This window comes from Podospora pseudocomata, chromosome 4 (assembly GCF_035222375.1).
Source record: "Podospora pseudocomata strain CBS 415.72m chromosome 4, whole genome shotgun sequence".
Lineage (NCBI taxonomy): Eukaryota > Fungi > Ascomycota > Sordariomycetes > Sordariales > Podosporaceae > Podospora > Podospora pseudocomata.
Genome location: NC_085888.1, coordinates 3,179,395 through 3,205,781, shown reverse-complemented (window position 1 = coordinate 3,205,781; position 26,387 = coordinate 3,179,395). Strand labels below are relative to the sequence as shown.

At 53.0% G+C, this 26,387-nt stretch overlaps 10 protein-coding genes across 10 annotated transcripts; 7 read left to right on the top strand and 3 right to left on the bottom strand.

Moving 5' to 3' along the window:
- The first annotated feature begins 747 nt into the window (after positions 1-747).
- On the top strand, positions 748-2,087 carry QC762_405880 (uncharacterized protein). Its single transcript, XM_062890040.1, has 4 exons — positions 748-1,232; positions 1,345-1,392; positions 1,466-1,675; positions 1,744-2,087. The coding sequence occupies exons 1-4, from the start codon at positions 1,055-1,057 to the stop codon at positions 1,908-1,910; spliced, it is 603 nt and encodes a 200-aa protein (XP_062743939.1). The 5' UTR covers positions 748-1,054; the 3' UTR covers positions 1,911-2,087.
- QC762_405890 (uncharacterized protein) lies at positions 1,739-3,460 on the bottom strand. Its single transcript, XM_062890041.1, has 2 exons — positions 2,603-3,460; positions 1,739-2,532 (listed from the first exon to the last, which is right to left on the bottom strand). The coding sequence occupies exons 1-2, from the start codon at positions 3,289-3,291 to the stop codon at positions 2,112-2,114; spliced, it is 1,110 nt and encodes a 369-aa protein (XP_062743938.1). The 5' UTR covers positions 3,292-3,460; the 3' UTR covers positions 1,739-2,111.
- A 148-nt stretch (positions 3,461-3,608) lies between these two features.
- On the top strand, positions 3,609-7,573 carry QC762_405900 (uncharacterized protein; the record flags this gene model as incomplete). The annotated part of the gene is made up of 3 exons (XM_062890042.1): positions 3,609-6,364; positions 6,415-7,173; positions 7,229-7,573. The coding sequence occupies exons 1-3, from the start codon at positions 5,198-5,200 to the stop codon at positions 7,571-7,573; spliced, it is 2,271 nt and encodes a 756-aa protein (XP_062743937.1). The 5' UTR covers positions 3,609-5,197.
- A 678-nt stretch (positions 7,574-8,251) lies between these two features.
- Positions 8,252-9,853, top strand: SLP2 (Synaptotagmin-like protein 2; the record flags this gene model as incomplete). Its single annotated transcript, XM_062890043.1, has 2 exons — positions 8,252-8,745; positions 8,805-9,853. 2 exons carry the CDS (start codon positions 8,252-8,254, stop codon positions 9,496-9,498), a joined length of 1,188 nt encoding a protein of 395 aa, XP_062743936.1. The 3' UTR covers positions 9,499-9,853.
- Positions 9,537-15,549, bottom strand: MON2 (Endocytosis and vacuole integrity protein). Its single transcript, XM_062890044.1, has 7 exons — positions 15,302-15,549; positions 15,179-15,245; positions 14,729-15,109; positions 14,583-14,674; positions 12,055-14,535; positions 9,887-12,003; positions 9,537-9,805 (listed from the first exon to the last, which is right to left on the bottom strand). Exons 1-6 carry the CDS (start codon positions 15,377-15,379, stop codon positions 9,925-9,927), a joined length of 5,178 nt encoding a protein of 1,725 aa, XP_062743935.1. The 5' UTR covers positions 15,380-15,549; the 3' UTR covers positions 9,537-9,805; positions 9,887-9,924.
- Positions 15,550-15,636: 87 nt separating this feature from the next.
- MMS2 (E2 ubiquitin-conjugating protein mms2) lies at positions 15,637-16,538 on the top strand (the record flags this gene model as incomplete). Its single annotated transcript, XM_062890045.1, has 4 exons — positions 15,637-15,941; positions 16,007-16,086; positions 16,157-16,404; positions 16,472-16,538. Exons 1-4 carry the CDS (start codon positions 15,866-15,868, stop codon positions 16,536-16,538), a joined length of 471 nt encoding a protein of 156 aa, XP_062743934.1. The 5' UTR covers positions 15,637-15,865.
- Positions 16,539-16,951: 413 nt separating this feature from the next.
- On the top strand, positions 16,952-18,150 carry QC762_405940 (uncharacterized protein; the record flags this gene model as incomplete). The annotated part of the gene is made up of 2 exons (XM_062890046.1): positions 16,952-17,000; positions 17,057-18,150. 2 exons carry the CDS (start codon positions 16,952-16,954, stop codon positions 18,148-18,150), a joined length of 1,143 nt encoding a protein of 380 aa, XP_062743933.1.
- An 11-nt stretch (positions 18,151-18,161) lies between these two features.
- Positions 18,162-21,338, bottom strand: QC762_405950 (uncharacterized protein). Its single transcript, XM_062890047.1, has 3 exons — positions 20,004-21,338; positions 18,423-19,950; positions 18,162-18,360 (listed from the first exon to the last, which is right to left on the bottom strand). Exons 1-3 carry the CDS (start codon positions 20,286-20,288, stop codon positions 18,269-18,271), a joined length of 1,905 nt encoding a protein of 634 aa, XP_062743932.1. The 5' UTR covers positions 20,289-21,338; the 3' UTR covers positions 18,162-18,268.
- QC762_405960 (uncharacterized protein) lies at positions 21,072-24,376 on the top strand. The gene is made up of 2 exons (XM_062890048.1): positions 21,072-21,918; positions 21,991-24,376. The coding sequence occupies exons 1-2, from the start codon at positions 21,767-21,769 to the stop codon at positions 24,272-24,274; spliced, it is 2,436 nt and encodes an 811-aa protein (XP_062743931.1). The 5' UTR covers positions 21,072-21,766; the 3' UTR covers positions 24,275-24,376.
- A 130-nt stretch (positions 24,377-24,506) lies between these two features.
- QC762_405970 (uncharacterized protein) lies at positions 24,507-25,994 on the top strand (the record flags this gene model as incomplete). Its single annotated transcript, XM_062890049.1, has 2 exons — positions 24,507-25,881; positions 25,940-25,994. The coding sequence occupies exons 1-2, from the start codon at positions 24,605-24,607 to the stop codon at positions 25,992-25,994; spliced, it is 1,332 nt and encodes a 443-aa protein (XP_062743930.1). The 5' UTR covers positions 24,507-24,604.
- Positions 25,995-26,387: the final 393 nt, after the last annotated feature.

The following is a 26,387-nucleotide window of genomic DNA, read 5'->3' as shown; positions in this document are numbered from 1 at the left end:
AATCAGTGCATGTTCACTCATACCACCAGAATAAGGGCAATACTACGCTCATCCGCGCTCTCTTCTACTCCGCCTGCTTCCGGGCCTTCTATGGTAAGATGGCTTGAATCTCAGCCAAGTCCTGGCTTTTCTACCATAGTAATGAGCTTCGCAGACATCTACATGCAAAATTGTTGGACTTGCGAGGAGCTGCTCAATACCATTCATCAAGGCCCCGCCAATATTTGATCAGAGGGCATCATTTGGAGATGTTTCTGCAACAGGGTTGGAAACCGGACAAGAAAATAGCTTTAGGTATAAGAAGGAGCTGAAACAATCAATTGTGGAGTCTGGATCATAATTCTATCTGTCGCTTGTGTTTCTTATCTAAACTCTTCTTCATCGCTTGGGTTTAGTCCTTGCCAATGATCCAGTCGCCAGCCTGAACCCCCAAGGGGATGTCAGTCTAGAGCATCTGAAATGAAGGATAGCACTGCCATTCTCACTCGAAGGCTGCCAGAAGATCCTGGATGCTCACGGTAGTCATGGGACAGCTGAAAAAGACTGAGGACACCTGACCAAGACTGAAGGCCGGGGAAAGCACAGGAAATACTCCGATGGAGTACTTCACGTGTTTCATGCACATGCTCGGTACATTTTCACAGTGCAAACGCAATTATTTGCTTCCTTCTGGCGCCATTTCATACCAAGGAAATCAGGGTGAAGTGTTGGGTTTGTGGCCGGGAGCAATGCTGATTCAGATGGTGAGTAAGGGTTAGTCACACTCTCAGTCACGAGCAACGCCACCCCCTTCACTACCTATTGTTCTGAGGGTATTCACTCCTAGCGCCAGTCAGGTTATGGACCCACTGCCGTTCTGTTTGCTCCTGGTTGTTCTCAGGCACAGGTACAAAGTCTCGTCCTTCCACCCATCTTCCTCCTCTTCTCTTTCTTCCAGTATCCAGTCAGACCGAACAACCGTTGCCACTTCTACTTTCACACATTCCACACAATCTCGACTTCTTTTATCCTCTTCGGACATCCATCTTTCCAGCAACCAGAACCAATCATCAAGATGATTTGCACCGTCGAGACCAAGACGGCTATGCCTCGTCAGCTTAAGCAGCTCACCGTCCACCTCAACGCCAGCGTCAACACCTGCCGCCAGCCGACCATCGGCATGGCCAAGAAGGAGTGCGGTCGCAACATTCACCACTGTTATCCCCCTCACGTCGGTCTTCGCGAGATCATTCGTATGTCCGCTACCCACGCGCGGCCGGCTCAATCTTCGGGCGTCTCCTCGGCTCTAAAAACTCCCTTCAAGCGAGTTTTCCTAGCCTGCTGACCACTCTTCCATCTTGACAGTCGCCGAGACCGGCCGCAAGCACTTGATCCAGATGTCCCCTAATGACTGTAAGCACAAGCCTCACGCCTCTCTGCGCTTTCATCGAGCGAGCGCAACCGGCTGCTAACCGTCGCAATCCAGATCTCAAGCTCCTGGGCATGCCTTCCAACTCTGCTGAGTTCCACAACGAGGCCTTCCACCTCGCCTACGAGGCCGTCACACAGAATTTGGAGTACAATGAGTGGGTTTCGCGCGGGATGCTCTTGAAGGATATCATCATCACTCTCAACTTCATCGAGGACATGGGAGTCGAGAGCCAAGCTATCGACCTTCTTTTCTTATGCCCTCATCGTTATTAAGTGTGAGTAATAGATGCTATGACAACAGTTCGTTGGTTGTGTGCTAATGAGATTTTGTAGCCATTTGGATGGGCACCTACAAGAAGACGGAGGAGGAGTTCTTTGCTGCTTGCGATGAGATTGAGAGCCAGATCCGAGCAAGTCCAGCGACACTGTTGTCGAATGACGGCAAACCACAAAAGGTGGCAGCTGGTTTTGGGAAGGACATGGAGAAGATGCTATGCTAGCAAGGTTTTATGAAGGGGCGGCAGGTCGGAGGTTGGTGCATAACAGAATCAAAACCGGGCTTTTGTGTTTTCTTTCTTTCGTCTGACCTCGTGGCATTATCGGATCCCTTTGGTTTCGTACCTAGGTAGATAACTACTGACCCACGTCCGAGGATGTTAGAGTTGTGTCGGCATTGCTGATCTAGTAATGGTTAACCACTCCTAGGTAGGTGGTTGGTTTCCGACTTTCCACGCCTGCCACGCAATGTATGCTTGAAACCCAGAAAGACCAAGACTTAATATCCCAACAACAGCAGAAATGATCAAGGCAAGGCCGCCGACAAGGAAGAAGTTTCTTTCTGTGGTTTGCCACTTGATCCACTTCTGGAACTTTGTCCGAGGAGGACGCTCACGCATCAAGTCATGGATGCTTGCGAGCCTCTCTCCCCAGAAGGTGTAAACAAAATCCCCGGTACCATCTTTGAACATTTTGTATCCTTCATGAATAGCGCAAGAGCTGTCAAAGCCCTGTTTTTTGATCAGTTCGTTGAGAATAACCTTGGACTTTTCGTCGCCCCATCGGAATAGAATAGACTGAAGTGAATGGAGAGTCTCGGCTAGCAACCGGGGGCTCAATGTTCCACTGCTGTTATCAGTACGATGCCGACGAAAAATAGAGAAAAAAAGGTAAGAACCCTAGGTAAGTAACTCACTCGGCGATGGCTCCTCCTATTCCAATGTCCCTAGAGTTCTTCTTGGGCTCCCACAAGTCCAGATGGGCCTTGAGATATCCAGCGTGGTGAAACAAATAAAGACTTTGGCTGTCGGGGTCGAAGACAAGATGCTCAGCCAAATTGTTGGTCGGTCGGAATTTGATGCCCAATCGCTCTTTCAACTTCCAGGCCTTGAGGGACTTTTCTTCCGCGAGAGCATCCTGGACTCGCGATATCCTCGTTGAAGACACATGGGGGAACGACTTGCTGACGAAGTCGGTGAAACTCTCTTCTGACAACCAGGACGCAGGCCGATAAGATCCGATTCTGAAAGCGGGCCCATGGGAGTCATAAACATTGGGGTGGACCATAAAGGCCAGCTGTACAGCCACTTTCAAGACGATGTCTACCTCAAGCGAGGAGAGCTTCTGTGCTGTAAGACGTTTTTGGATGGCCTCTTTGGTGTCCTTGAGGCTGAGGGAGCTTTGGGCTTTTAAAACCTTTGCGGCTATGATGATGGAGTCATGAGAAACAGGCCGAGAGTTCTGCTGTGATGGGTTGTCAATCTGAACTACAAAGCTCCTTGAACCAATGTTAAGGAGCTCGTCGTAGAGTCTAAAGAATGCGTCGAACTCTCCTGTTTTCCCCAACAGGCTGTCAGCAATCTGAGTCTTGTAGTCGGTGGCCATCTTGGCTCAGCTGTTGAGAATTCAAAGTTATGTATGACAGCCAGGTATAAGCTTCAGGAGGCTCGCCCCGGGGATGAGTTAATGAGTGTTAAGTTAATGATTAACGGGGAAAACGGCAAGTGCCACGAGAACTAGGCGGGCATTCGAATTTCCACCATATTTAAAAGAGGGGCTGAGCCAGGACGCCTGAATAATGGAAATGTGTGAGTGGCGTTGGGAGTGTTGTTGCGATTGGTGGCTCTGGCTTTGCATGGCACAGTCGAAGTCAACTTGCCGCCAGAGCGAAGTGATACCCCCTCCCCGTCCACACCACGTTTCGATTGCTTTTCCCTTATCTTCTGCATCTCTCCATTGACCTGATTCATCTAAATTCTCTAACCAATCTTTTCCCACCATGTCTGATGTTTGAATACCTCGCGAAAGATATGAGCATCTTGTTATCTTGCATGGTCGTTTCCAAAAATCTTCCACGCACTTGTCGCCCTATAGCAGGCTGTCCGAACATGGCCAGCACAGCGAAGCCGTACGACGCCCTCTCGACTCCCCTAACAAGCCTTACTTCCATTTCGTCGGTCCAACCGAAGTCAACCGGCGACGATAGTTCACCTCCACTAGACAATGCAGCGGTTAGCAGCCATCACCAACAACAATCATCTCATCAACCATCGCAGCAAAGTTCACCTCAGCAGCCTCAGCAGCCATCGCACCAACTACAGCATCACGCATATGTCGCAGCCCAGGCAGCCCCACCATCACAACCTACAGGGCCGAGCAACACCGCAGTATCAGCCCCGGCCATCAGCGCCCCCTTGGCCTCCAATTCCTACGACCGAGCAGACTGCATACCTGGGGTTAAGAGCATGTTCATTTACCCTCACGCAGAGGTCACTCTCGGTAAATGGAAAGCCAATGAGTACGATGCCAGATTTCGATTCGTGTCGGAGGAAATGCGCAAGACAGTCAACGAGAACCCCGACCTTCGAGATCGCGCCGATACAATAGACTACCGTCTCCACATGGGAGGGCCATCACCAGAGGAAGCCACACCCCATATCGTCATCTTTTGTCGCAGAGAAGACTTTCGTAAGCTCAGTGACCTCTTCAAAAAGCGCGTGAAGGACCCCTTGTACTGCGGTAAAAAGTCGAAAGTGTTTCACCTGTTTCGCGAAGACGATCCAGACAAAATGCCGGTGCCGCCTTTTCAGCTATTATACTATCGGTCGCCCAAAAACCCCAAGAAACGAACCGCCGGGGACGAGAACATCCACCCGGAACTTGGCAGGCACATTACTTGGTGCGGTGCTGTCGCTCATCATGGGTCTCGAACCGCGACTCTGGGGTTGACCATCCGAGTCGGGGATTCTATTGCTGTCATGACGGTTGATCATCTCTTTGAACCCGAAAAGCAGGAACATGCCGACTCTCTCATCACCACAGACACAGCATCCCTCGATATGGACGCCTCTAGCGAGTCTACTCTCAATGATGATGAGATGGAAGATCTGGGAGAGTTATGGACCGATAAGGTTATGGAATATGATGAGGACTATGAAGATGAGATATCTGAGGAATGGGACGGCGAACCCCGCTTCCACAGCTCAGTGCAGGGTGACTCTTTCTTCGTCGATAGGATCCGACCACCTCGTCAACTCGATGGCTGGGAAGCATACCTCGACTGGTCCTTGGTAACGCCTAGTGCTCAACAACCCCTGTTCCCTCTCCCTAACCAGTACTTCCCCTCTGGCCCTGAAGGGCAAGCCATAGCATTAGAGAAATTTGCCAAGGCACCTAGATTCCACCGCGTCCCAGTACACGTCGTGTCTGGTATCCGCGGCGTGCTTCCAGGAAGGCTGCTGGGTAGCACGGCGATGCTTGGCTCGGGGCCCGATCGAGTTCTCTGTGAAGCATGGACAGTGATCTTGGATACAACTCAGAGTATACCTTTGACATCTTACAGAGAGAATGTAGAATATTGCTGACCATAAGCGTAGGTATTATTGACGGAGAGTCCGGCTCCCTGGTGATTGACCAAGAGACTCACGAGATCTACGGTCATGTTGTTGCATGCGATCCGCGTGGGTACGCATATGTGGTCCCGATGACGAAGATTTGGACACAAATGGAAACTCAGTTCGGGCCAGGCTCCATCCATGTCTTTACCCCAGAAACTGCCCCAAACGCGATGCTGGGCCAGAGTCACAAGTCAATTGATCAGCCACGAAGTTTGGGTTGGACACCTGACGCTACCAAAACAGAAACGGCCGATGACGGACCTGGCACAATCCCAGCTACATTGGATAATCATGACCCAGCCTTCGACACTGACGCTGCGGTGGTCTCTGTCTCCGTGCCCTCCCCCTTGGGACAATACGAAATTCCCGATATCCGTCTCCCAGAACTGGTGAGCGATGCAATACTCTCTGGTGAAAGGATATCTGCCGGTGATGACTCCAGCGATGAAGAGGCTTCGGCGATGCAGGATGCCTTAGTCAGTGCCATGGTCCCTACCCACTGGGGCACGAGACAGTTCTTGCCTCGGACTGCTTTATCTACTATCGTGAACACGAACAACGTCTGTCAGGAGCTGGAGAGGCTGGTCCGCAACCGGGACCTTCCCAAAAGATGGTTGGAGGTCAGTGTTCGTGAAACCGCCGATGTCATTTGTCAGGCCAGCAGATCGTTCCAGAAAGTCTTCGCCATTCTGGTCTTGTTGGACAGGGCGGGTTATATATTCGACATGATTGCTGCGGGGACCTCGGACGACTGCTTGCCCCTTGTCCACGGTTCTGAGGAGGAACTCCAATCGGCTACTCAGCCGCATCTCAAACTGACTTACACCCGACGTTGGAGACCCTTTGCCAAGCATGGTTTTGAGGACAGGCAGTGGTCCTTCCTAGCACCAGTTTTCAGCAAAGGAGACGATCAGAATCCAGCCAGACATTACAACTTTTCGGATCGACAGATTTTGCCATTCATAGGTGGGCCTGGAAGAGAGACTGCCGAGTTGGTCGGTGGTTTTGCGTCCGTTACAAGTGTGGTGATCCATCCCGACCATCACGAGTTTACCTCAATGGTAGGTTTCAAAATCATCGTTGGGAGCTGCAATTTGCTAATTTACACTAGATTCCGCTCGGATATCAAGGCAATCGTTTTGCCTTGAAAGAGCTCAAAGCATTATCTTCGGATGATGATTTCAAGTCCGAGATGAAGGCTTTACAATTCGCGACCAAGCAGTCAAATCGCCATCTCCTCTCCTTACTAGCAACCTACCAGTATCATGGCCGCTATCATTTCATACTGCCTTGGGCCGACATGAATTTGGAACAGTATTGCCTTTCGGCGGACCCAACCTCGCAACGTGCCGCCCAACACCACCAGTGGGTTATCGAACAATGCAGAGGACTTGCTGAAGCCTTGTCAATCTTGCACCGGGAGCGCGTCGATCCAGAAGGCTTAAATGATGACAGGGCATTTTACAGACACGGCGATATCAAGCCGAGTAACATTCTCATCTTTGGTACAGGTACAGAAGATGCTATCGGAGGAAGCCTTGTTTTGGCCGACTTTGGGCTCGCTCGTAATCACAACAGAAGGACCCAGTCTAGACAGATGTCAGACCGTGTCTTCGGCACCGTGACATATGAAGCACCGGAAACTGCACAACGACTGGGAGCAAGGAGTCGTGCTGTTGATATATGGTCATTGGGCTGCGTTTACCTTGAATTTTTGACTTGGCTCTTGCTGGGTCCCAATGGTTTTGACGAGTTTGGCGACAAGCGATTGGCGATGGATGGACTCTACGGTTTTGAAACCGATACATTCTATGCACTTTACCGTGAGGACAATATGCTTACAACGACTGTTAAGCCAGCTGTTGTGGAGGTGAGGATCAATCATATTTTTGGGACGTATCAACCCGCTGACCAGATTATCACAGATGTTTCATGAATTGCACGCAAGTCCGCAGGCCTCCGAGTTAATTCACGACCTTTTGGACATAATCCAGCTCGACATGCTCGAGATCGAACCCACGAAACGCATAAAAAGCCTGAAGCTCGCAGAGAAGCTCCAAATCTTAGAGGACAAATCTCGATTCAATGAAGATTATCTCCTCAGGCCATGCACTCGAGGTCGTGGAGTACCCGAACCTGGCGTACAATACTCCGTCAGCAAAGTGCTATCAAAAGACGCGGCGATGGTGAGGCGTTCGAGGAGGCCTGGACAGGCAGACAGAACCATCCGTATCTACAGCGAAAGGAGGAGCAGGGTGAAAATCTACTAAGCAGCTGGGTGCGATACTCAGGCGCGGAGTTACCATTTTCATCGATAGAGGTAGGATAGACAGATATACGAGACGGCTAGATAGGTACTTGGACGAATAACCAAGTGAAACAAGAAGAAAAGGCAGGCGGACACGTCTTGGTGCAGTGCTTTTGAGTTCACCTGGAGGTGAGATAAGACTCGGCTCACAATTGTGCATGTGATTGAAGACGTTGTTTCCAGACTGAACCCGAACTTTAAATCTAAATGTTTGAGAAGGGAAGATTAGACGCTATTTTCACTCTTCAATAACTGGTGAACAGTCCCTGTGGTAGCACTTAATTGATGGAGACCTGAGGGTGACAGAGACAGGAGGCAGATGGCTTTGTATAATGCGGGCAGCGAGTGAAGTTGTGATTAAGAACTCGAGGCTGGCAACCCCTGCCGGCCTGATTTATCGCAACATGGTCTGTGCTTGCCACAGAAAGGCGACCCCACTAAAGCAACCAGGATGCAGCTCCCTTGTGACCAATGACAGCAAGCAACTGACGTCTTGCCTTTCGCATCTTCTGGAGCTTCTCTCACGTCCCACCAGTTCCCAACTCCATCCACCGAAGCAGACGAACACCAGATCATCAGTTCTCTCTTTTTCTATTTGATATTCACCAGCATATGCAATTAGAGAGGGCACACCGTAAATATGTCACTCACACTAGCACGCCGTGCCCTCGCGGCCCCAACACTCCCACGAGCTCTCCCCATCATCGCTCGCCAAGCACTCGTACACTCCTCATCACCAGTTCTCAGCTCCCAGCACCAGTCCCGACCACTCTCGTCAACCCCCCGAAATGCCCTCCGAAACACATCTCCAAGCCGCCTCCCAGCGAGCAGCGGCCTCGGCGGTGGCTTTCCCCCAACATACTTCCAGCAGCGAGCTTCCCTCCCAATGAACACAATCATCCGCTTCGTCCCCCAGCAAACCGCCTGGATCGTCGAGCGCATGGGCAAGTTCAATAGAATTCTCCAACCCGGCCTGGCAATCCTGATACCGTTTATCGACCGAATCGCCTACGTCAAGTCCCTCAAGGAAGTCGCCATCGAGATCCCCTCCCAATCCGCCATCACAGCCGACAATGTCACCCTCGAGCTCGACGGTGTCTTGTACACCAGAGTCTTTGACGCATACAAGGCCAGGTATGTCCCCCTCCCCTCCCTTCTTTTTACTCTCATCACTAACCCCCCTCCCCCAAAAGCTATGGAGTAGAAGACGCCGAGTACGCGATCTCCCAACTAGCCCAAACAACAATGCGTTCCGAAATCGGCCAGCTCACCCTCGATCACGTCCTCAAGGAGCGCGCCGCCCTCAACATCAACATCACGGCCGCCATTAACGAGGCTGCCCAAGCCTGGGGCGTCACCTGCCTCCGCTACGAAATCCGCGACATCCACGCCCCTAAGCCCGTCGTGGAAGCCATGCACCGCCAGGTGACCGCCGAGCGTTCCAAGCGCGCCGAAATTCTTGATTCCGAAGGTCAGAGGCAATCAGCTATCAACATTGCCGAGGGTCAGAAACAATCTGCTATTCTTGCGTCGGAGGCTCTCAAGGCGGAGAAGATCAACAGGGCTATGGGTGAGGCTGAGGCGATCTTGCTGAGGGCAAAGGCCACGGCCGCGGGGATTGAGGCAGTGGCCAAGGCGATTCAGGACGGACAAGGGGCGGCGCAGAATGCGGTTAGTTTGAGTGTGGCGGAGAAGTATGTGGATGCGTTTGGGAAGCTGGCCAAGGAGGGGACCGCGGTGGTGGTGCCGGGGAATGTGGGGGATTTGGGGGGCATGATTGCTACTGCCATGGGGGTGTATGGGAAGGTTAGTGAGGGGCAGCAGAAGGGGTTGGAGGCGGCGCAGGCGAGGAAGTTGTTGCAGGAGCAGCAGGAGGTCAAGGCCTAGGATGGCCATGACAAGAAGGGGAAGTTTAAAGAACTGAATGCGGATAAGAAGTTGATGCAAGAGGTGAAGAAATTTCTGGAGCAGCCGCCCCCCAAGGATCCCAAGGAGGAGGCGGCGAGGTTGAGGGCAAGGTTGAGGGCATTGGTGTATGAGTATGGGGCTTAATTGTTTCTTGTAGGCGGTGATGGGCCACATCGAAGCGGATAGGATGGGATGGTTTCCCACAGCGAAAAAAAGGGAGGGTGAAATGATGGTATGATAGGGTTGACGTTTTGTTTAGTTGTACAAAGTAAGGACGCACAACTTTCTACTCAGTATTAGAGATGTAAGAAGAGACAAAAATAGAGAATCATGAATCACAGGAAATGATGAGAAAAGTGAGAATTACCATTTTGTCTACATTTGCCAACTAAAAAGAGAAAAGAATTAAACACCCAGCTCTCCACCAACAACATCCAGCGCCTCTCTAACTAGCTTCAAAACCTTTTCATCACCTGCTGTACCGGCAACTTGAATGGCGCTCACCAAAAGGGGGTACAACCTCAGCAAATGCTTCCTCGTCTCTGAGTCCACGTTGGGGGTGTCGGGAATCGCGTCCGGCTCAGACTTGAGGTCGACCAACGCCCGGAGGATACGACCAAGTTCCTTTCTCTGCGACAGCGGCTGCGGCATGCGTCCCCGGAGGGGCTGGTCGGCTATGTAAGCCCTTATGCTTAGCGCACACCTCAAGATGAGATAGGGCGAGGCGGTCTGGGAGAGTCGGACGGATAAATCGTGGGATGTTTCCGGTGAGGCGGTGTCAGAAGATGGAAAGGTGGGTGGTTCGGTGCTGATCTCTGGCGGGGAAGTTTCGTCGTGTTGTTCCACTAGGGAGAACAACTCATCCAAACAAACCTCCGCCATGAGGGTCCGTTTTGTTGGTGGGGGGTCAATGGTGCGGCCTGGGCGGGACCTGTAGAGCGTGGTCAGGCCTTCGTTGCTGTTGCCGTAGATGATGGAGGCCTCGGCGGGAGCGGGGGCGTGGATGATGGATGTCCTGAAGAGACCTTCCGCGTAGGACTTGCGTGTGGCGTCGAGGATGACTTCTGCGCCGAGGGCGGGGATGATGAGCTCGCGGAGTTTGCGGAAGGAGGAAATGTCAAAGGTTTGGTCGGCGAGGATATCGGTGCCAGGAGGGGCGTCGGGGTAGTCGGCGCTGATGATGCCGTTGGCGATGGAGATGATGGTCTCCCAGATGTGTTGTATGATGGGGCGTGGGAGGTCAGCAGTGCGGATGTATGGAAGGGAAGCTTCCAGAACTGCAAGTGAGGTTTTGGTGGCCTCTTTCCATGGTTGGTTGGATCTAGTGGTGGTTTTGAACGAATACTTTAGGACCACGGGCTTCGCCAGCGCAGACATGGCAGTGGCAAAGGCCTCGGTCTCGTAGATATCCCGTCCAGAAGAGTTCTTGATGATGAGTGCCTGTAGGATAGACATGCTTTCCTTAGACATGGCGACATATGTGCGCTTCTCTGCCGCCGCCTTGGCGGCGTCTTCCTGGGCAAATGCCAGAGACACAAACTCGGCAACCTGGGTGATCATAGCAGACGGGACGCCGCTCAGGTCCGTGCGAACCATGCGGAACACTTCCAGAATCTTGCCCTGCAATGGGGTGACATACTCAACGTCGCTGGCGTAGGCTCCTGGGGTGGCATGTTGCATGGCATTGCGGAGCAGAGTGAGCATGCGGCGGACTCTTTCGACACTAAAGTCTTTCTGGATGAGGCCGTAAAGCTCCAGCAATGCCTCTACCCACACCAACAGGCATTTCTGGTTATCCGAAGATTTGTCGTCCTTGCCATCTTTGGGAACTGGAATTCCTCGAGACCATAGATCCCAGGCAAGGTCGAGGCTTTCTTTGCCCACGCGAGGTCTGTCTTGCTCTGCGCACCTGTGAAGAATGTCCCGGACGGCACTGTATGTGGCAGCGTTGATGTCCAACACGTTCAGATCCAGCAGGATCCGGAAATGATCCAATAGGTCTTCCCAAATCTTGATGAAACTGTTGTGAGCCGTCAATACAGTGAGATATGAGGCGAACAGGCTTGAAACACCCTGCACAACCACAATGGCCGTGTCTTTCCACTCCTCTTGACTCTTGTCTTTTGCTGAGACTCCAGAAAGAACCTGGAGCTCTTTTTCTATTGAAGCCATGAGCCGGAAGATGACAGACTTCATGCAGATGGACCAGGCTTCCGGGCTTAGACTATCGCCGTAAGCCGACATGATGCGCATCAGAGTCTGGATGGCGCTGTTTCGCAGCTCCAGTCTCTGGTCTGTAGCAACCGAGGTGAGTCGCAGGAGAAGCAACATCCACAAGGCTGCCCCTGATCCGTTGTGGGAGGAGTCTGCTGCCAGCTTGGTGAGTGCTTCGTCGCCAGACTCCCCAATCATGTCTTCGGTGATGGACATGGATCTGCCTTTACCAGAAAGAAAGTCCGAGATGGCCCAGAAAAAAGTCACGGTCTGCTACTCGTCAGCCACTGCGTTCGGGTCAAGAGACGTAGGCATACATACGGTCAAGGCCACATTAAGTTCATCATCCTGAGTGCAGAATTTGTACAGGGTATCGACGAGGTTAAGAAAGCAGGCATTAGGGAGAGAAGGCAGAAAGTCCGAGCAGATCAACTGCAACGAGGCAAAAGAAGGACGAATCAGTTTGACAGAGCGGGTGAGAAGGACGGACCGCTTGTCAGCCTCCTGCTTCTCGGGGGTAAACGTTTTGTCAACGAAGATGGTATCGATAATCTGGAACGTGATTTCCCAGCCCCGAACCAAGGTCTCTCCGCAGTTTTCGAGAAGGCTCTTGAGACCTTCGAGGATGATCTTGTGAATGTCGACGTCGACGACATGGCTGGTGACAGACACTTCTCGGTTAGGGGTTTGCAGAGGCAGGAGGGAGTCACGGAATGCCTCCAGCAGTCGTTGCTGTATGTCCCCACGGGGCTCTTCGGGCTGAGATGACACGGCAGCGGCAGCTTCCAACAGAATCCGAACCAGCGTCTCTGCTGCCCGTGCTCTGACTGGTGCTGTGTTCAAGGTTGAACTCAACGCAGTGATGAGCTCAGAGATCAGTGGTGTCCAGCCGGAGACTTCAGGATCGTAGATAAGTAGCCTCTCAATATTGATAGAGGCGAGATCACCCAGCTTAGCCAGGGCAAATTGATCCTCTTGATTGGGGCCAGTCAGAGCCGGAGTTGAAACACTTAGTTGGCGCTTGTGCGGGACTGATGGTGTTTTGAGTCCTCCGCTAGATGGCGGTGATTGCGGCCTGCTCCCTGGTGCCGAGGGGGCTTCACCATGCTTTTCCAACAGGCTGCAGACAGCCCCGACCACCTCGACGAAGGCGGGATTGGGGAAGTCGATGGTACTCTCAAACAACCGTGAGGCGGCCGTTTCAACCGCACGGATTTCAGTGCTGAAATTGGTAAGGAGAGTGCTAGCCTCTTGCTCAGCTTGGTGATCAGGACCCTTGGCCGCCAGAGGTGTTCTGCCTGCAGCCTTACCGGAGCAAAACAACACAAAGTCGGCTTGCTGGAGTGTTTCTAGGATGATGTTCCAAGATGCCGAAAGTGTTGGACCAAGTGCTATCCCGAGATTTAGCAATGCTCTCAAACATAGCATGTTCCGTGTGTTTAGCGTGCCGGTACTAGGATCAACAGAAACCTGTCGCTGCTTCTCCACAGTCGGCGACACGAGACTCTCGACACTAAGAAGGCCACGTGCATTGCCGAAGATGCTGTTGCTAGGCTCAGAAGGGGTGACTAGGTTCCGAGGGGCGCCAGCATTAAGGCATGCTGTGAGAACATTCGGTGGCACAGCTGCCTTGCCCAGTGTGGTAAGAAAGGCATCCCGTGGGGTAGTGAGCTGCAGGAGGCCAGCCACATGTGTAAACTTTTGAAATGACCGCACAAGACCATGGTAGTACTCCGAGTCAAGCGCGGCATACAGGAAGGTCGAGCATGTTGCAAGAATGGCTGGCCAACACTCGTCAATAAAGGTGGCACATATCTTGACTTCGGAATAGAGTGGGTGGTTCTCCAGCGTAAGGGGGTTGACCGGAACAGGGTTGCGCTTGAACGAAGAAGACCGCTCCAGCGAGCTCTTATCTCCTGGGTCGAGCTTTTCGTCGGTTGACGGCGCAGGGGAGTCTCGGCCTATGTCTGTTTTGGTGCCTCGTTTCTTCCTCCCGTCGCTGGAGACAGTGAGGGGGAGGATGAACTTGGCAAGGCCTTCGGATAGTGAGGTGATACATGCCAGTGTCAGGCTGTAAATGTACGACTCCGGAATGCCTGGGGGGTCCGTCTTGTCGAGCTGGTCGATGCATGGAACCCGCATGGTGCTCCACTGAGTACTGATACCAGTGTTGTGGCCATCGGAACCTACCGAGCTTGTAATGATGCCAGCACCACTAGCTTCCAACATTGCTTGATCGGCTGAAGCAGCTGAGCCGCCATAGGGGTTGGCAACTGGGATGGTCGACTGGTGTCCGAGTCCAATAGCAGTGGGCTTCTCTGTGCTCACACGCACGAACGTGGCTGTTAGGTTCCTCAGAATCTTCTTGCCTCCCTCTTGGGCATCAAACATGCCAAAGATACGCCTCAGAAGAGCGTGGTCGGCAAAGACACCTCTGAATACCTCCATGCACAGTGATCGCTTCCACAGCGCTGTGTCCATGTCCAAGAGATGGGTCAAAATTTCAAGAGCGTCACCACTCTCCTCTGGGAGGATGGACAGATGCCGACGTAGCAGGGTGTACAATATTCTCACAAGACGCACGCTGGTAGCGAAATTTGGTCGGCCCCGAAGTGCGCTGATCATAAAGGGCATCACTCGGGCTCGTAAGATATCGGCCTGTTCTGGATGTGAGGTGAAGATGGCGGCATGGTTGGTGAGCACAGACTCAATCAGCTCCAGACCGAAGGTCTGTGGCAGGCCAGAGAAGCGAAGGTACTCGGGTCGCTGGCCTTCGGTTAGGAGACAGATATCATTAAACACCTGGTACGTCAGCAGCGTACGAAGAACGAGTCGAGAGAATAACATACCCTCCAGGCATCCATGGCCGCAGCGCGAAGAGGAAGGGTCGTGCCATTTTGAAGCGGCACCTCGCCCACAATTTGTGAGTCCTGACCGTTTTCTGGATGACATATTAGTTTTCACTCGAGTTGATGATTGCAAATGAAATACTGACTATCCTCGGCTACTACCTTGTCAAAGACGGAAACGACCAGCTGTTGCAGGGTGGCTGCAGATGTGTTGTTGACAATGGCATTCTTGCTCGACTGTAGGATAAAGCAAACATTAAGTGCCGTGACGAGAAGTTCTCCCTTCACATCGGCGGCATAATTGGATAATAATGAGGGCAAGGCCTGGAGAATCTTGAGTTGGACGTCGAGGCCGGCTGACGTGGCCTGTTGCAAGGCTTCCAGCACCTGGCTCAATCTAGATCTTGGTAAGGCTCTTGAAACGATGAGGCGCTGTAAACAAACGATCGCAATGCCAGTGAACTTGACGTTTTTGGTCCCGCAAGCAATGATGAAGGGGTTGACAAAGTTTGGCCGTTGAGTGAGTTCTGGTATCGTGTAAGTCTGGCGCCATCAACATGAACAATGCCCAATGTGGGGACAGGATGTTAACACACCATCCGATATTTGAGCTTCAGAGCCAGCTCTTATACTCTTGAGTTCTTCAAGTGATTTTTCGGCGGCCTTGTGACGGTGTAAGCGCCATGTGCGTCAATAAGGACATTCAGCAGAGCGCATACCTGGCGCAAGTCATTGTGTTTGCGCTTGCTCTCCTGGATGAGATTGGCGAGCTCTGACGCCAATAGCTGGGATGTCATGATGGCATTTCGTAAAGACAAGGGATTTTCAAGGCTTCATAGGCAGAAAAACAACGGTATATGTTGACAGTCCAGGGTTAACCGTGGGGAATTCCTGGCGGTGGTCTTCGGGTCGTCTTTGATGTGAGATGCATTCGTTGTCCACTGTCCAATGCCCACTCATAGCAGCCAGAGGAATGGACAGCCAACCAGCCATCTCCAACGGTGGAGGTGCAGGGACATGCCAAGACAGGAGCTGGCCTGACTAAGCAGGCTGCAAAGACTCACCGCCTTTGAGCTGCAGGTGTTTGAACCCCACCATTTGGCAGGACGCCTTGGCAACCTGGAAGTCCCCGCAGTCCCGCATAACGCTGGTGGTCCAGGCTTCCCGCCATCGGTCTGTCTTTGAACCCCCCGCGCCCAATCCGACAAACAAACTTGGGAAGCATTGCTCGCTCCTCCTCTGCACACACACATTGGCACCGGCAAATAACCACACACACCACCATGGCGGTAGCTCAGGTTCCCAGGAACTTTAAGCTCCTCGCCGAGCTGGAGAAGGGCGAGAAGGGCATGGGCGCGGGTAGGTCCAAGCTATGCGGTTGACTGAAGAGTTCAAGCAGTAACTAACCCAGATCTCCTCTGCAGGTGCTTGCTCATATGGCCTCGAAGACCCCGAAGATATCTTCATGACCCACTGGAGAGGTACCATCTGGGGCCCTCCTCATGTATGTTTACCCTGCGACAAGCTGTACCACCCCGCCATCGCATCATGGCAAGCTGACGGACCTTCCACAGGGACACCACGAGAACCGCATCTACGAACTTAAGATGGAGTGCGGCCCAAACTACCCCAAGGAGCCACCCGTCATCCACTTCGTCAGCCAGATCAACCTGCCCGGTGTCAGCCCAACAGACGGCAAGGTCGACCCCAACGCCGTGGCTATTCTCCGCGACTGGACCCGCATTGCTACCGAGTTGGCCAAGAACCCAAGGCCCAAGGAAGACCCTTTGAGTTTGGAGGCTGCTCTTATTGCGATCAGGAAGTGAGTAGATAGGTGGACATGGGACGAGAGACTGGGACAACATGTTGCTGACCTCCGTCTTTCGCAGATATATGGACGAACATAAGAAGCTTCCCCAGCCCCCTGAGGGCTCCAAGTATGCCGTCTACAAATAGGTGAAAGAGGCGCAACATGGCATGACACAGACGTTTTTTAGAGCGACTTCTAGATTGTTCCCGAGGGAATGGGCAAATGCAGCGGGATCCAGGAGGGCGTCGGCTGGGGGTTTGATTAGCGAACGGAAAGGTCTTGTAGGCGTTGATGGGATGGCCGGACACAATGAGAAAGCAAATACGAACACTTCAAAATGACAATCCCTTTGGATCTCTTCACTCCATTCAAGGCTCAGTGCGATGACGTCCCAGGTGTTTAATGGGCACACGTGACCGCGCGGATCCCTGCGCGGTGCCATGCGCGTGCGCCAAGTAATTTTGACGCTTTGAGCTCTCTCCAAAAAAGTTCCGAGGCTGTCATTTCTCAAAGTCGCATCAAACGGTGATCGCCAACCTTGGCGGCGATGGATACATGAATGCCGTTGTTTTTTCAACCCGCCCGCTCGTCGCGGCATAGGATAGCATGTCTGTCCTCTTTTCACCCCATGCCCCTCGACCAGATAATTACTGACAATCGACAGGCCTCGCCCTCTACAAAGCCCTCCTCCGCACCGCCTCCCTCGTCCCCCTCCCCTCCATCACTGACGACCCGTCGCTGTACATCCCCCCAGCGAAACCAACCAAGCCCACACCTCCCCCGATAAATACCATAATCCGCAACGCTTTCAGACGTAACAAGCACGATGTCTCCCCCCGGCTGATCACCTCGGCCCTTAAAAACGGGTACAACGCCCTGGCTCTGCTCTCCTCCGCTGCCGACCCTTTGTCTTCCCCGTATACCCAAATTGTGGACTTTCTGAGAGAAAACAAAAAACGGGTGGAATCCCTCCGCGACAGGAGGGAACGTCTCCTTGATCTGGAGCCGAGTAATACCCCGATCCCGGGGACGGTTCCAGTCGTGGTGAAGGTGTCGAAAGAGGGGGAGCCACCTAGATACATCCCCAACCCTGCCCGTCCGTTACCACGACCGATAGAGCAAATTCCAAACGGGATACGGAAACCGCCACGGTTGGACGCCGCGGGGACGGTGCCGTTTCTTAGGATGCAGAAACCGCAATCTAGGGTTATCGAGAGGATTGTGAGGATTAAGAATAGGAACAGGGCTGTTAATACCATTGCGTTGTCTGAGCTTTACCGGGAGGATGATGAGCGGAGGTTGAGGGCTGAGTTGGAGGATGAGTGGGATGGGAAGATGCACCAGCTGCTTCCGTTGGGGAAGGCGGGCGGGTCGGGGGGGTATGTGAGGGAGTTGGATGAGGTTGTTGGCTGGTTGGGGAGGGAGTTGAATAGGGAGAGGGAGGATATGATTGCTAGGGCGGAGGCGTTTTTGGAGATTGAACGGGTGGAGGAGGAGCAGATGAAAAAGGAGGATAGGGAGCGGGTGGAGAGGGGGGAGGTGACGGAGGAGGAGGTGTTCAAGATGAGGACGAGCTGGAGGAGGAATAAGAAGGGGAGGGAGGCGGGGAGGTACTATCATGAGGAGGAGAGGAAGAAGAGGGGGTTGCCGGTTAGTAAGAAGAGGTATTTGGAGGGGGTGAGGAAGGGGAGGTTTACGGAGGGGAGTGATAGGGCTCCGCTGCCGGAGGATGTGGTAGTAGAAGACCAGAAGAAGTGAGGGAAAACAAATATGAAGAGGACAAATTGGATTGCCTCATTGTTGTATATAACAACAGAAGATATACCATGGGTTCATGGTTGCCTGTTCCATACTATGATACAAACATGCTTATCAACTAACTCTGCACTGCCAGCCAAAACGCTGCATTTATGTGCTCCCGCCTGAACCCAGGTGTTCGACCTAAACAGGTGGCATTGCTTACCATTCCTATGATGCAGAATATCAGCACACAAACGATTTCATAAGCAAAACATCCCATCAGAACTTACCCTTAATGAACTGATGAACATCAACCGTTACCCTCTGTCTCAGCGGTGACTGTTGGTGCTGTGACCCCTCCCCAAAACCACCATTGCTCTCCATACCCCCCGGAAAAGCAAACAAATTTCTCAACTCAGCATCATGAGATGTTGACGGCACGCCCATTGTGTATGATCGGGCCTGTGAGAAGCTTCCCAGCGAATCAATCTTGACGTTTCCCCCGGTAGTCATGTGATTCCCCCAGCCTGACTCTCGCGACTGATCTCCAAAGGTATTACTACTCGGCATCGGCGGTCGGGAAGCACACCCCGCCGTCAAAGGACTCGAAAGTGACGAAAACTCCAGGTGTGCCCCCGGCGCACTCTTGAACGGATACTTCCCCGACTCTGGGGTGTCAAATGCCGTTGGGTCAACCTCTGCCGTGATGAAATCTGTCCCGGAAGGAATAATAACGCCCCTTTCCTGGAGATAAATCTCCACCTCATCCGGGTCGAACAAGTCCCCTCCGAATCCAGGGGTTTCTATCCGCATGTTTTTGTCCAAGGCATTGTCTCGTATCCGGTTCACTTCTGGGCTGAATGGACCGGTCGCGAAGCCGGATGTGTTGGCTGGTTTGAGAACATCGCTTGTGCCCTGGTTGCCGATTCGCTGCGAGGTGATTCCCGTGGTGACATCGTAGTGTGTGCCGGCGCCGCCGAGATGGTGGAAGGGAAACTGCCAGTTGTGAAGGGTGTCTTGCGCGTTGCGGGCTACTTGTCTGGCGAGACGGCGCTTGATGAGGTCGGGTGTTTCGAAGAGGAGACAAAAGCCAAAGACACGGGTGATCCGGTTCTCGGGGGGGTCCGGCATGGAGATGAGGACGAGAGCTTTCTCGATGGCGAATCGTTGGAGTCTTCGGCCGAATGTGATCTCGTGAGGGGCGTAAGACCGGGGCGCTGGGAGAGAGCTGTGGAGACCCGGTGTGGTGAACTGGTCTAGGAAAGTCGAGTCTGGAGTTGTCTGGAAGGGAAAGCTAGCGTTGGTGAGGGTTGGGTGCGTGACAATTTCGTAGCCAAGAGCCGTTGACGGCATGGACTGTCCAAAGTCATGGGGGAGAGCGGACACAATGCTGGTCGGCTGGCTAGCCGATTCATGGCTGACCATGAGCCCGCCATACACATGTGTTTGTTGTTGTGGTGGCTTATCGGCGACTGTTGATGGGATCTGGGGGTGGGCTGGTGCGCTTTCCGACCTGTCTCGGGATGACGAGCCGTCACTAGAAGTAGAAGCCTGTTGGCCGCTGTTCCCTTCTTGACCAGTAGTGCTCTTGGCCAGCGACAGGAATCTCTCGGTTGTCAGGCGCAGCTGGTGTCCAAATTCTGGTAACTGCTCCAAGAAGCCCATACTCGTTGCGAAATCGGACAGCCGTAGAAAGGCATTGTTCATCTCCTGGTTCTTCTCCTTGAGCTCCTGGACTTGCTTTTCGAGAGTCTGAATAGCCTCTTCCTTTCGGTTGCGATAGGCCCGCTGAGCGAGGCGCACCTGTGTTCTTCGGCGCTGTCCCAATGTCAAAACCAGCTATCAGTCTGAAGCATAACCGTCGCACTCACGTCTTTGGGTGACACATCCTTCACATCCAGGCGCGGTCGCCCTCTTGACCGCTTCTTTTCTTCTGGTTCATTCTCTGTCTCGGTGGCCTGGGTCTTTGCACGTTTCCTCGGACCGGTATCCGAATTTGATGCCGCAGGTCGTCCCTTCTTTGACACTTGTGCCTTGGTAGATGTGTTGTAGGAAAAGCCCGGGTTGTAGACCTCGGCGCTGAGGATGGCGAGGTCGCCTTGCGAGTAACGCATTGGGTGGACCTCTTCGTCTTCCTCGGTAGTCGTATCAGACATATGTTCGGCCGTGTCCTCGGCGCATCAGGACACAATAAACGTCTGTGTCCAGGACCCCAGCTGTCTTGGGACCAGTTGTCCGTGGACGTGTATCCTTGACCCACGGTGTAACGAGAAGTTTCTTTGCTGCCTGCTGACTTATAAGTGGTGTTCAATATGTGAGATATTCACTGCGTTGTCGCAGAACAGGTTAAAACCAGCCTCGGGGAAGTGATCAATTCCCTGAAAATTCGTAGCACCGCCCTTCCAAAACCACAATGCTAAAAGAGGCAACAGATCTGTCCAGGTCAAGAGCCGGCGACAATCTCGTCCCAACGATCGGAAGTGGGCGTTGGTCAGCTGGCGGTGTCCCTACAAGGGTCTCTTTGCAGTTGTTGGGGTTCGGGCCAGGGGTGCTTAGTATATGAGTTGCTTCTGTGGCATGGACCTTTCTCTGTGTTCATCAAGCCTCGCTGCCGGACGTGCTGAGTAATGCCAGTGCGACAGTACACGTGATCGGCGACTGAGATGACATAGTCCAAGGATGACAAACGGACAGAAGTCCTATGCTGTCCTCAATGATCTGAAGTCGCAAAGAGCATTTGGTGATTACTCAACGTCAAGTGAGCTCGTGGCCGACTAACATCTCTTAGCAATTTTGGGTAACCCCAATTAGAACCAATGTTAGTCTAAGATACTGAGCTAACCCAGCAGTCAGTGGGAGCTAGTCGTCCCAAGCCGGGGACTAAGGCCATGCCCGTCTTGGTGAACTTTCTTAATGGTCACCAGCTGGTTATGAATGCCCTCATCCTCCCGGCGATGTTGTTCCTTTGCCCTGTTGTTTCATTGGAAGACTTCTCTCAAATGAGAACCCCCAAATTGACAACAGTCCATGTTCCCGACGTCAATGTCACCAAACCCCTCCCTCACGATACCTTATGCCCTGAGGTGAGCTAGGAGCCATGGGGGTCGTCAGTCTATGCCCGGCTCATCCTTCGAGCTCAGTGTCGGGAGGAAGGAAAAACCATGATCAACGAAAAGCTTGTTTGCATCTTTTCAGATTGGAGAAAATCCCGAAAGAAACGATGGCAGAAAAAAGGTTGACCCAGCCCTACGGACTCCAAGACACATTGGCCAATGGCATCCATGTCGAATCGGATCTTCATTGGCTCCACATCCCCCGCTTGCTCCGCCGCTCCCCAGTAGAGTCTGCAGGGGCAGTGCTCGGCACCAAAACGTTTCTTCCACCGCCCTCACCTGCAGCAGCGCCAGAGGGACACCGGCCGGCTCTTTTTGGCGATTTCTCCTGTTACAAGTTCTGGCCTGAATTCTCATATCAACAGTCCTCTCCTCTGCCTTGTATTTCTTGAACGTCGTCATGGTGTCTCTGCTTGTTTGAGATACGTTATATAACCAGTTTGTTTACCGTCGAAACCCACCAGTTCATCCGTTCTCTCCACCGTCTCCGCTGTTTGCCGCTGTCAGAACCGTTAACAAGCATGGGTGATTCTGGCAATGGCTGGCAAACGGTGATGCCCACCACCCACTCGAGTATACAGCGCCTTTCCCGCGACGCCTGGGCCGAGCTAGAAGCATGCGAACGACAGATTCTCAACGAGTGGGAGAGAACACATACACATTGGTCTGGAATGTAAGGCAGCAGTCATATCCCTACCGCCCTTGGTACCACTTGCGCCAGGCATCACTAATATCAAGCCAACAGTGGCAAACACACACCTTTGGACGACCATACCGAAGCCAAGAGACTACACACTCGATTCAAACTCGCCAACGATACGCCGCTGGGAACCGGGAGCTTTGGAGTGGTGCAAAAGGTCGTCTACGCCAACAACGGTCGCACGATATGCCTGGCGAGGAAACAAGTGAGGCCGCCACATCGGCGCTTCCCAATATCACTGCTGCGGGAGGAGGCCAGTGTGATGGAAAAGCTGGACCATGATCACATCGTCAAGCTGGTTGGCACCTACTGCATTTCTAGCAATCTCTACCTGCTACTCTGGCCCGTCGCCGTGTGCAACCTGGATTGCCTGTTCAACGACATTGACCATCTCAAGTCGGGCGAAGGCGACCGCGAAGATATCATCAAACGCCTGCATACCCTTGACCTACATAACCTGAGCGCGGTGGATAAGAGAAGCCAGCCAAACACAGGAACATGCCCTCTGAAATACCTACAACAAGCGATGGGATGCGTTGCGCGAGCCGTCGCATACTGCCACCAGGAAAAGATCCGCCACCTCGACCTAAAACCTTCCAACATCCTGTTGAACCCCGGACGTGTCTACATCGCCGACTTTGGCATTGCAAAAGACGTGGGCGAACGAGATCACACAATGACCCGAGGACCTGCTGGAACCCCAAAATGGAGAGCCCCTGAACTCAACCAAGTGCAGTGCGACTGGTCCATGCAGGCGGCTGAAGTTTACTCGCTCGGCCTTGTCTTGCTGAACATCGCCACCGTTATCCATGGAGGGGACCTGGCTGATTTTGACGAAATTATTGCTGATCTAACGCTTCGAGGTCGCGATGACAAGATCAACGCCTACCTTCCCAAACTGGAGCGTTTGGCTCTGGCGACTCAGGAGGTCCAAGATGTCAACGCCTTCACCTTTGCACCAAAGCACACTCTGCACTTGGTGTCACAAATGCTCCATCTCGATGCCGAACGCCGACCATCCATTTTCCAGGTGGATGCTGAACTTATTGACCTGGGCGGCGTGGAACAAGTCTACCATTCGCATTGCTGCAAGAAGAGTGCCCGCTTTGTGACTGATCGGATCAACACCAAGATCAGGGCTCTTGTTGACGAACGCGATCGCCTGAAAGCTGATCACACGAATATGGCCAAGCGCTTGGAGGTTCTGGAGGCCAAGGACGATACCTACGAGTCCCGGATTCTGAAAGAGCGAAACGCCCAGGCCGAGTACGTTGCCCGGCTCCAGGATCTTCTCAAGAAGGAACAAAGTGAATGCAAGCGCCTCACAGCACAACTTGCAGAATTCCAGCAAACGTACAAACGCCAACCGCGACCAACCCTCCCCCGACCTGCCTCCGATCCAGCTCAAGGTGGCCTCATGATGCGAATGCGACCACGTACACATCCCATTCCCAATGATCCTGCAGCACCTTTGTCGCCTCCGGTTAAAACGCAGACAAAGCTTGCAGCACCAACTACTGTCCCTGGATCCAAGCTCACCTACTCGCAAACGGCCGCAGGCGCCGTCTCTTCCAAGCCTGCATCTCCCCATTTGGTAGCTGCCGCTGTCCCAAAGGCAATGTCTCCTCATCTACTGCCCCGACGAGATTCTCTCAATCCCACCATGATACCCCGTCGTGATTCGATGAATCGCCTCGCAAACACACCTTCGCCTGGCGCGGCCACTCCCGGTAGTCCGAACCCAGACCTTGCAGGCTACACCCTTCGTTCTCGGAATTCTGGCTCTCGTCTACCCCAGCCTGTCAACCCTGCCACACCCATCCGTGCCGGAACCCCCATCCTCAACCGTGACCCGTCATCGACAGACAGCACAACATACAGCATGAACAGTTCGGTCTTCAGTCGCCTCGAAAGCTCCAAGCATTCACTCGCCGAGACGAGTGCTGCAGGAACCCCAGCCATCGGTACTCCGGCCCTGAATCAGGAGAGAAAGAACTCGCACACCGCAGAGTCATACGAGCATGTTGACCATGGAGGCTCGGAAGGGGACCAAACACTAGAAATGAGGTATGGTCTTGGTATCACTGGTATGGTGCGGAGGGAGAGTGTTAGTACCAGGAGGAATAGCATCCTGGACAGTGCCAGTGTTGCCAGCTCCAATATTGCTGCTACCGCGAGCATGGGTAGCCCTCACCCCAGCAGTTCGGCCCTCTCATCGCCGCGGGCGGCGCACGCGCATCTTGACGGCCACAGGTCTTCAATGTTCAAGGTGCCTTCGATGCGAACACAGCAAAGCTGGGCCGATGTCGCGAGAAAGGAGAGAAGATAGCGGGGGAGGGGGGGCGGGAATTCTCCTGTACAAATCTTGGAATCTAGCATAGCGTGGATTTTGGATACACAAAAATATTGAAGTTCTCTTGTTCATATTGGAATCATCTGCTGTTCACTATTGCGGTTGTGCCTTGCCATTGTCGCACAGCAGCGTGCAGGCGGTGCATGCTTAGGTCGGCACCCCTGTCAGTCATCCATTGGCCTCATCGCATTGCACCTGCGGGGAACAAACAGCTTTTAAGACTCCTGGATCACCGCATGCCGTCGCCACCGCTTATCATCTTGTTCTGAATTAGTAACAACCAAGGATTGTGCAAATGCTACATAAATGGGGTATACTTCACGCGACGAAGAGACAGCCATCCAACTCACAACCTTGTCCTCCCAATCAAACAATAACGACGGCCAGAATGAAGACATCATGAGGGTAGTCAACAGAGCCGCCTCTCAGCGTTCCAAAGCTTCCGTCACCAGTTTACACGTTTTCCCGCTTCGAACTGTAACTCCTGAGAATCTCAAGGGGTTATGTGCTGCGCTCTGGGACTGGGATATGTGCCCTGGCTGTTTTGAGGACACAACCTGCCAAAACCCGACATCATGCCCCTGGTCTCAGCGAAGCGATAGGTTAATGCCATTTTTCGACATCTACCGACGGCTTACACGGGGTTACGTACCCGAGGACTTTGAACAGGACAGCCAAGCGGCGGTGTTATCTTGTCATGAGGATCTGTTCGAGCTGATCACGAAACTGCGAGTCTACGGGCGGGATACCAGCAGGGAGGCCTTTCGGAAGTTTGTTTTCGAGGAGAGGGGTGTGCCGAGGGGAGATCAGGATAGGGCTATTGATCTCGCGTTGCGCATCATGACGATGACCAGTCCGCAACCCTCGATGGAGGACGAGCTTCACAGCAGGGTTCATAATCATACCGACTTAGGATCTGACACGTTTAAGATTGAGGAGACTTTTCCGGTTCGGGTCCACCCCTCCCTTCAGGAAACCGACCGGCACGCGCATGCTGTCAAAAAGGGGCTGCAGGCTCACAATTTGGTCCAGAAAGCGGGTTTGAAGTTGGAAAAGACTGATGACCTGCGTGAGCACCTCAAACTGGATGAATCACAAGGCGTGGTGAAGATCTTTTCCTGGAGCTCAATCCTCAAAGAAAACCTCCTCCTCCCCTTCACCGCCCACGACAGACAAGATAACACCTGCGCCCCCCCTCCTCTTCCCCGCCCCCTAGCCCTCGAAACCCTCCACACGCTCCACCTCCTCTTCCCCCCCTCCTCCCCCAAATCCCAATCCCTTCTCCGATCCCTAGTCTCCAAATCGGGCTTCGACCCGGATATCCTCCGGTTTAAAACATCCGGCCTCTCAGCATTTGAACTCGGGCCGGAAGAGAGGGAAAAAGTGATGAAATTTGGTGTCTGGGGGTCGAGGTTGATGGATCTGTACGACGAGATTGAGAACCCGAAGCCGAGGTCGGGGCTGGATGTTTGGCTTGAGAGGAGGAGCAAGAGCAGGCATGTGATGATGGCTACTATTGCGGGCGTTATGGCGGCGGTGGTGTTGGGGGTTTTGGGGTTGGGGGTGGGGGTTTTTCAGGCTTGGTGAGTTACTTTCAGTGATGACCTGACGAGGAGAGAGGAGGGGGCTAATTGAAGCTAGGATTTCGTGGCAGACGTGGAGGTTGGAGAGGGAACAGTTGGAGAGAGGGGGTTAGGTCACGCTTTGGATCGCGAGGAGGCATGCTATGCTGTCTGGGGAGGAAGTTACCTAAACTTGATATATGTTCTCTGTGAAGGGTGTACCTATTCACCGAAGTATTTGGGGGGTTTCTGGGCATATGCTCTGCGAGAGTGTAGGAGTTTAGATACAGTAAAGGGACCTTCAACTGAGTCGAATGGCTTGAATAGACATGAGGAAACACCAATGACTAAGGTATGTTTCACGCACTTGATATCCTGCGCTGATGCACAGGCAATGGGGTTCACAGCACGAAAATATAGCAAGGTGTTGTCCACTCGTCATAGCCTGGTTGTCGATGAATTCGAAGCCGTTCAAAGCGACCATCAATAACGCCATTTTTCGTGTTCCCATGGCCGCCCTTGGCGAT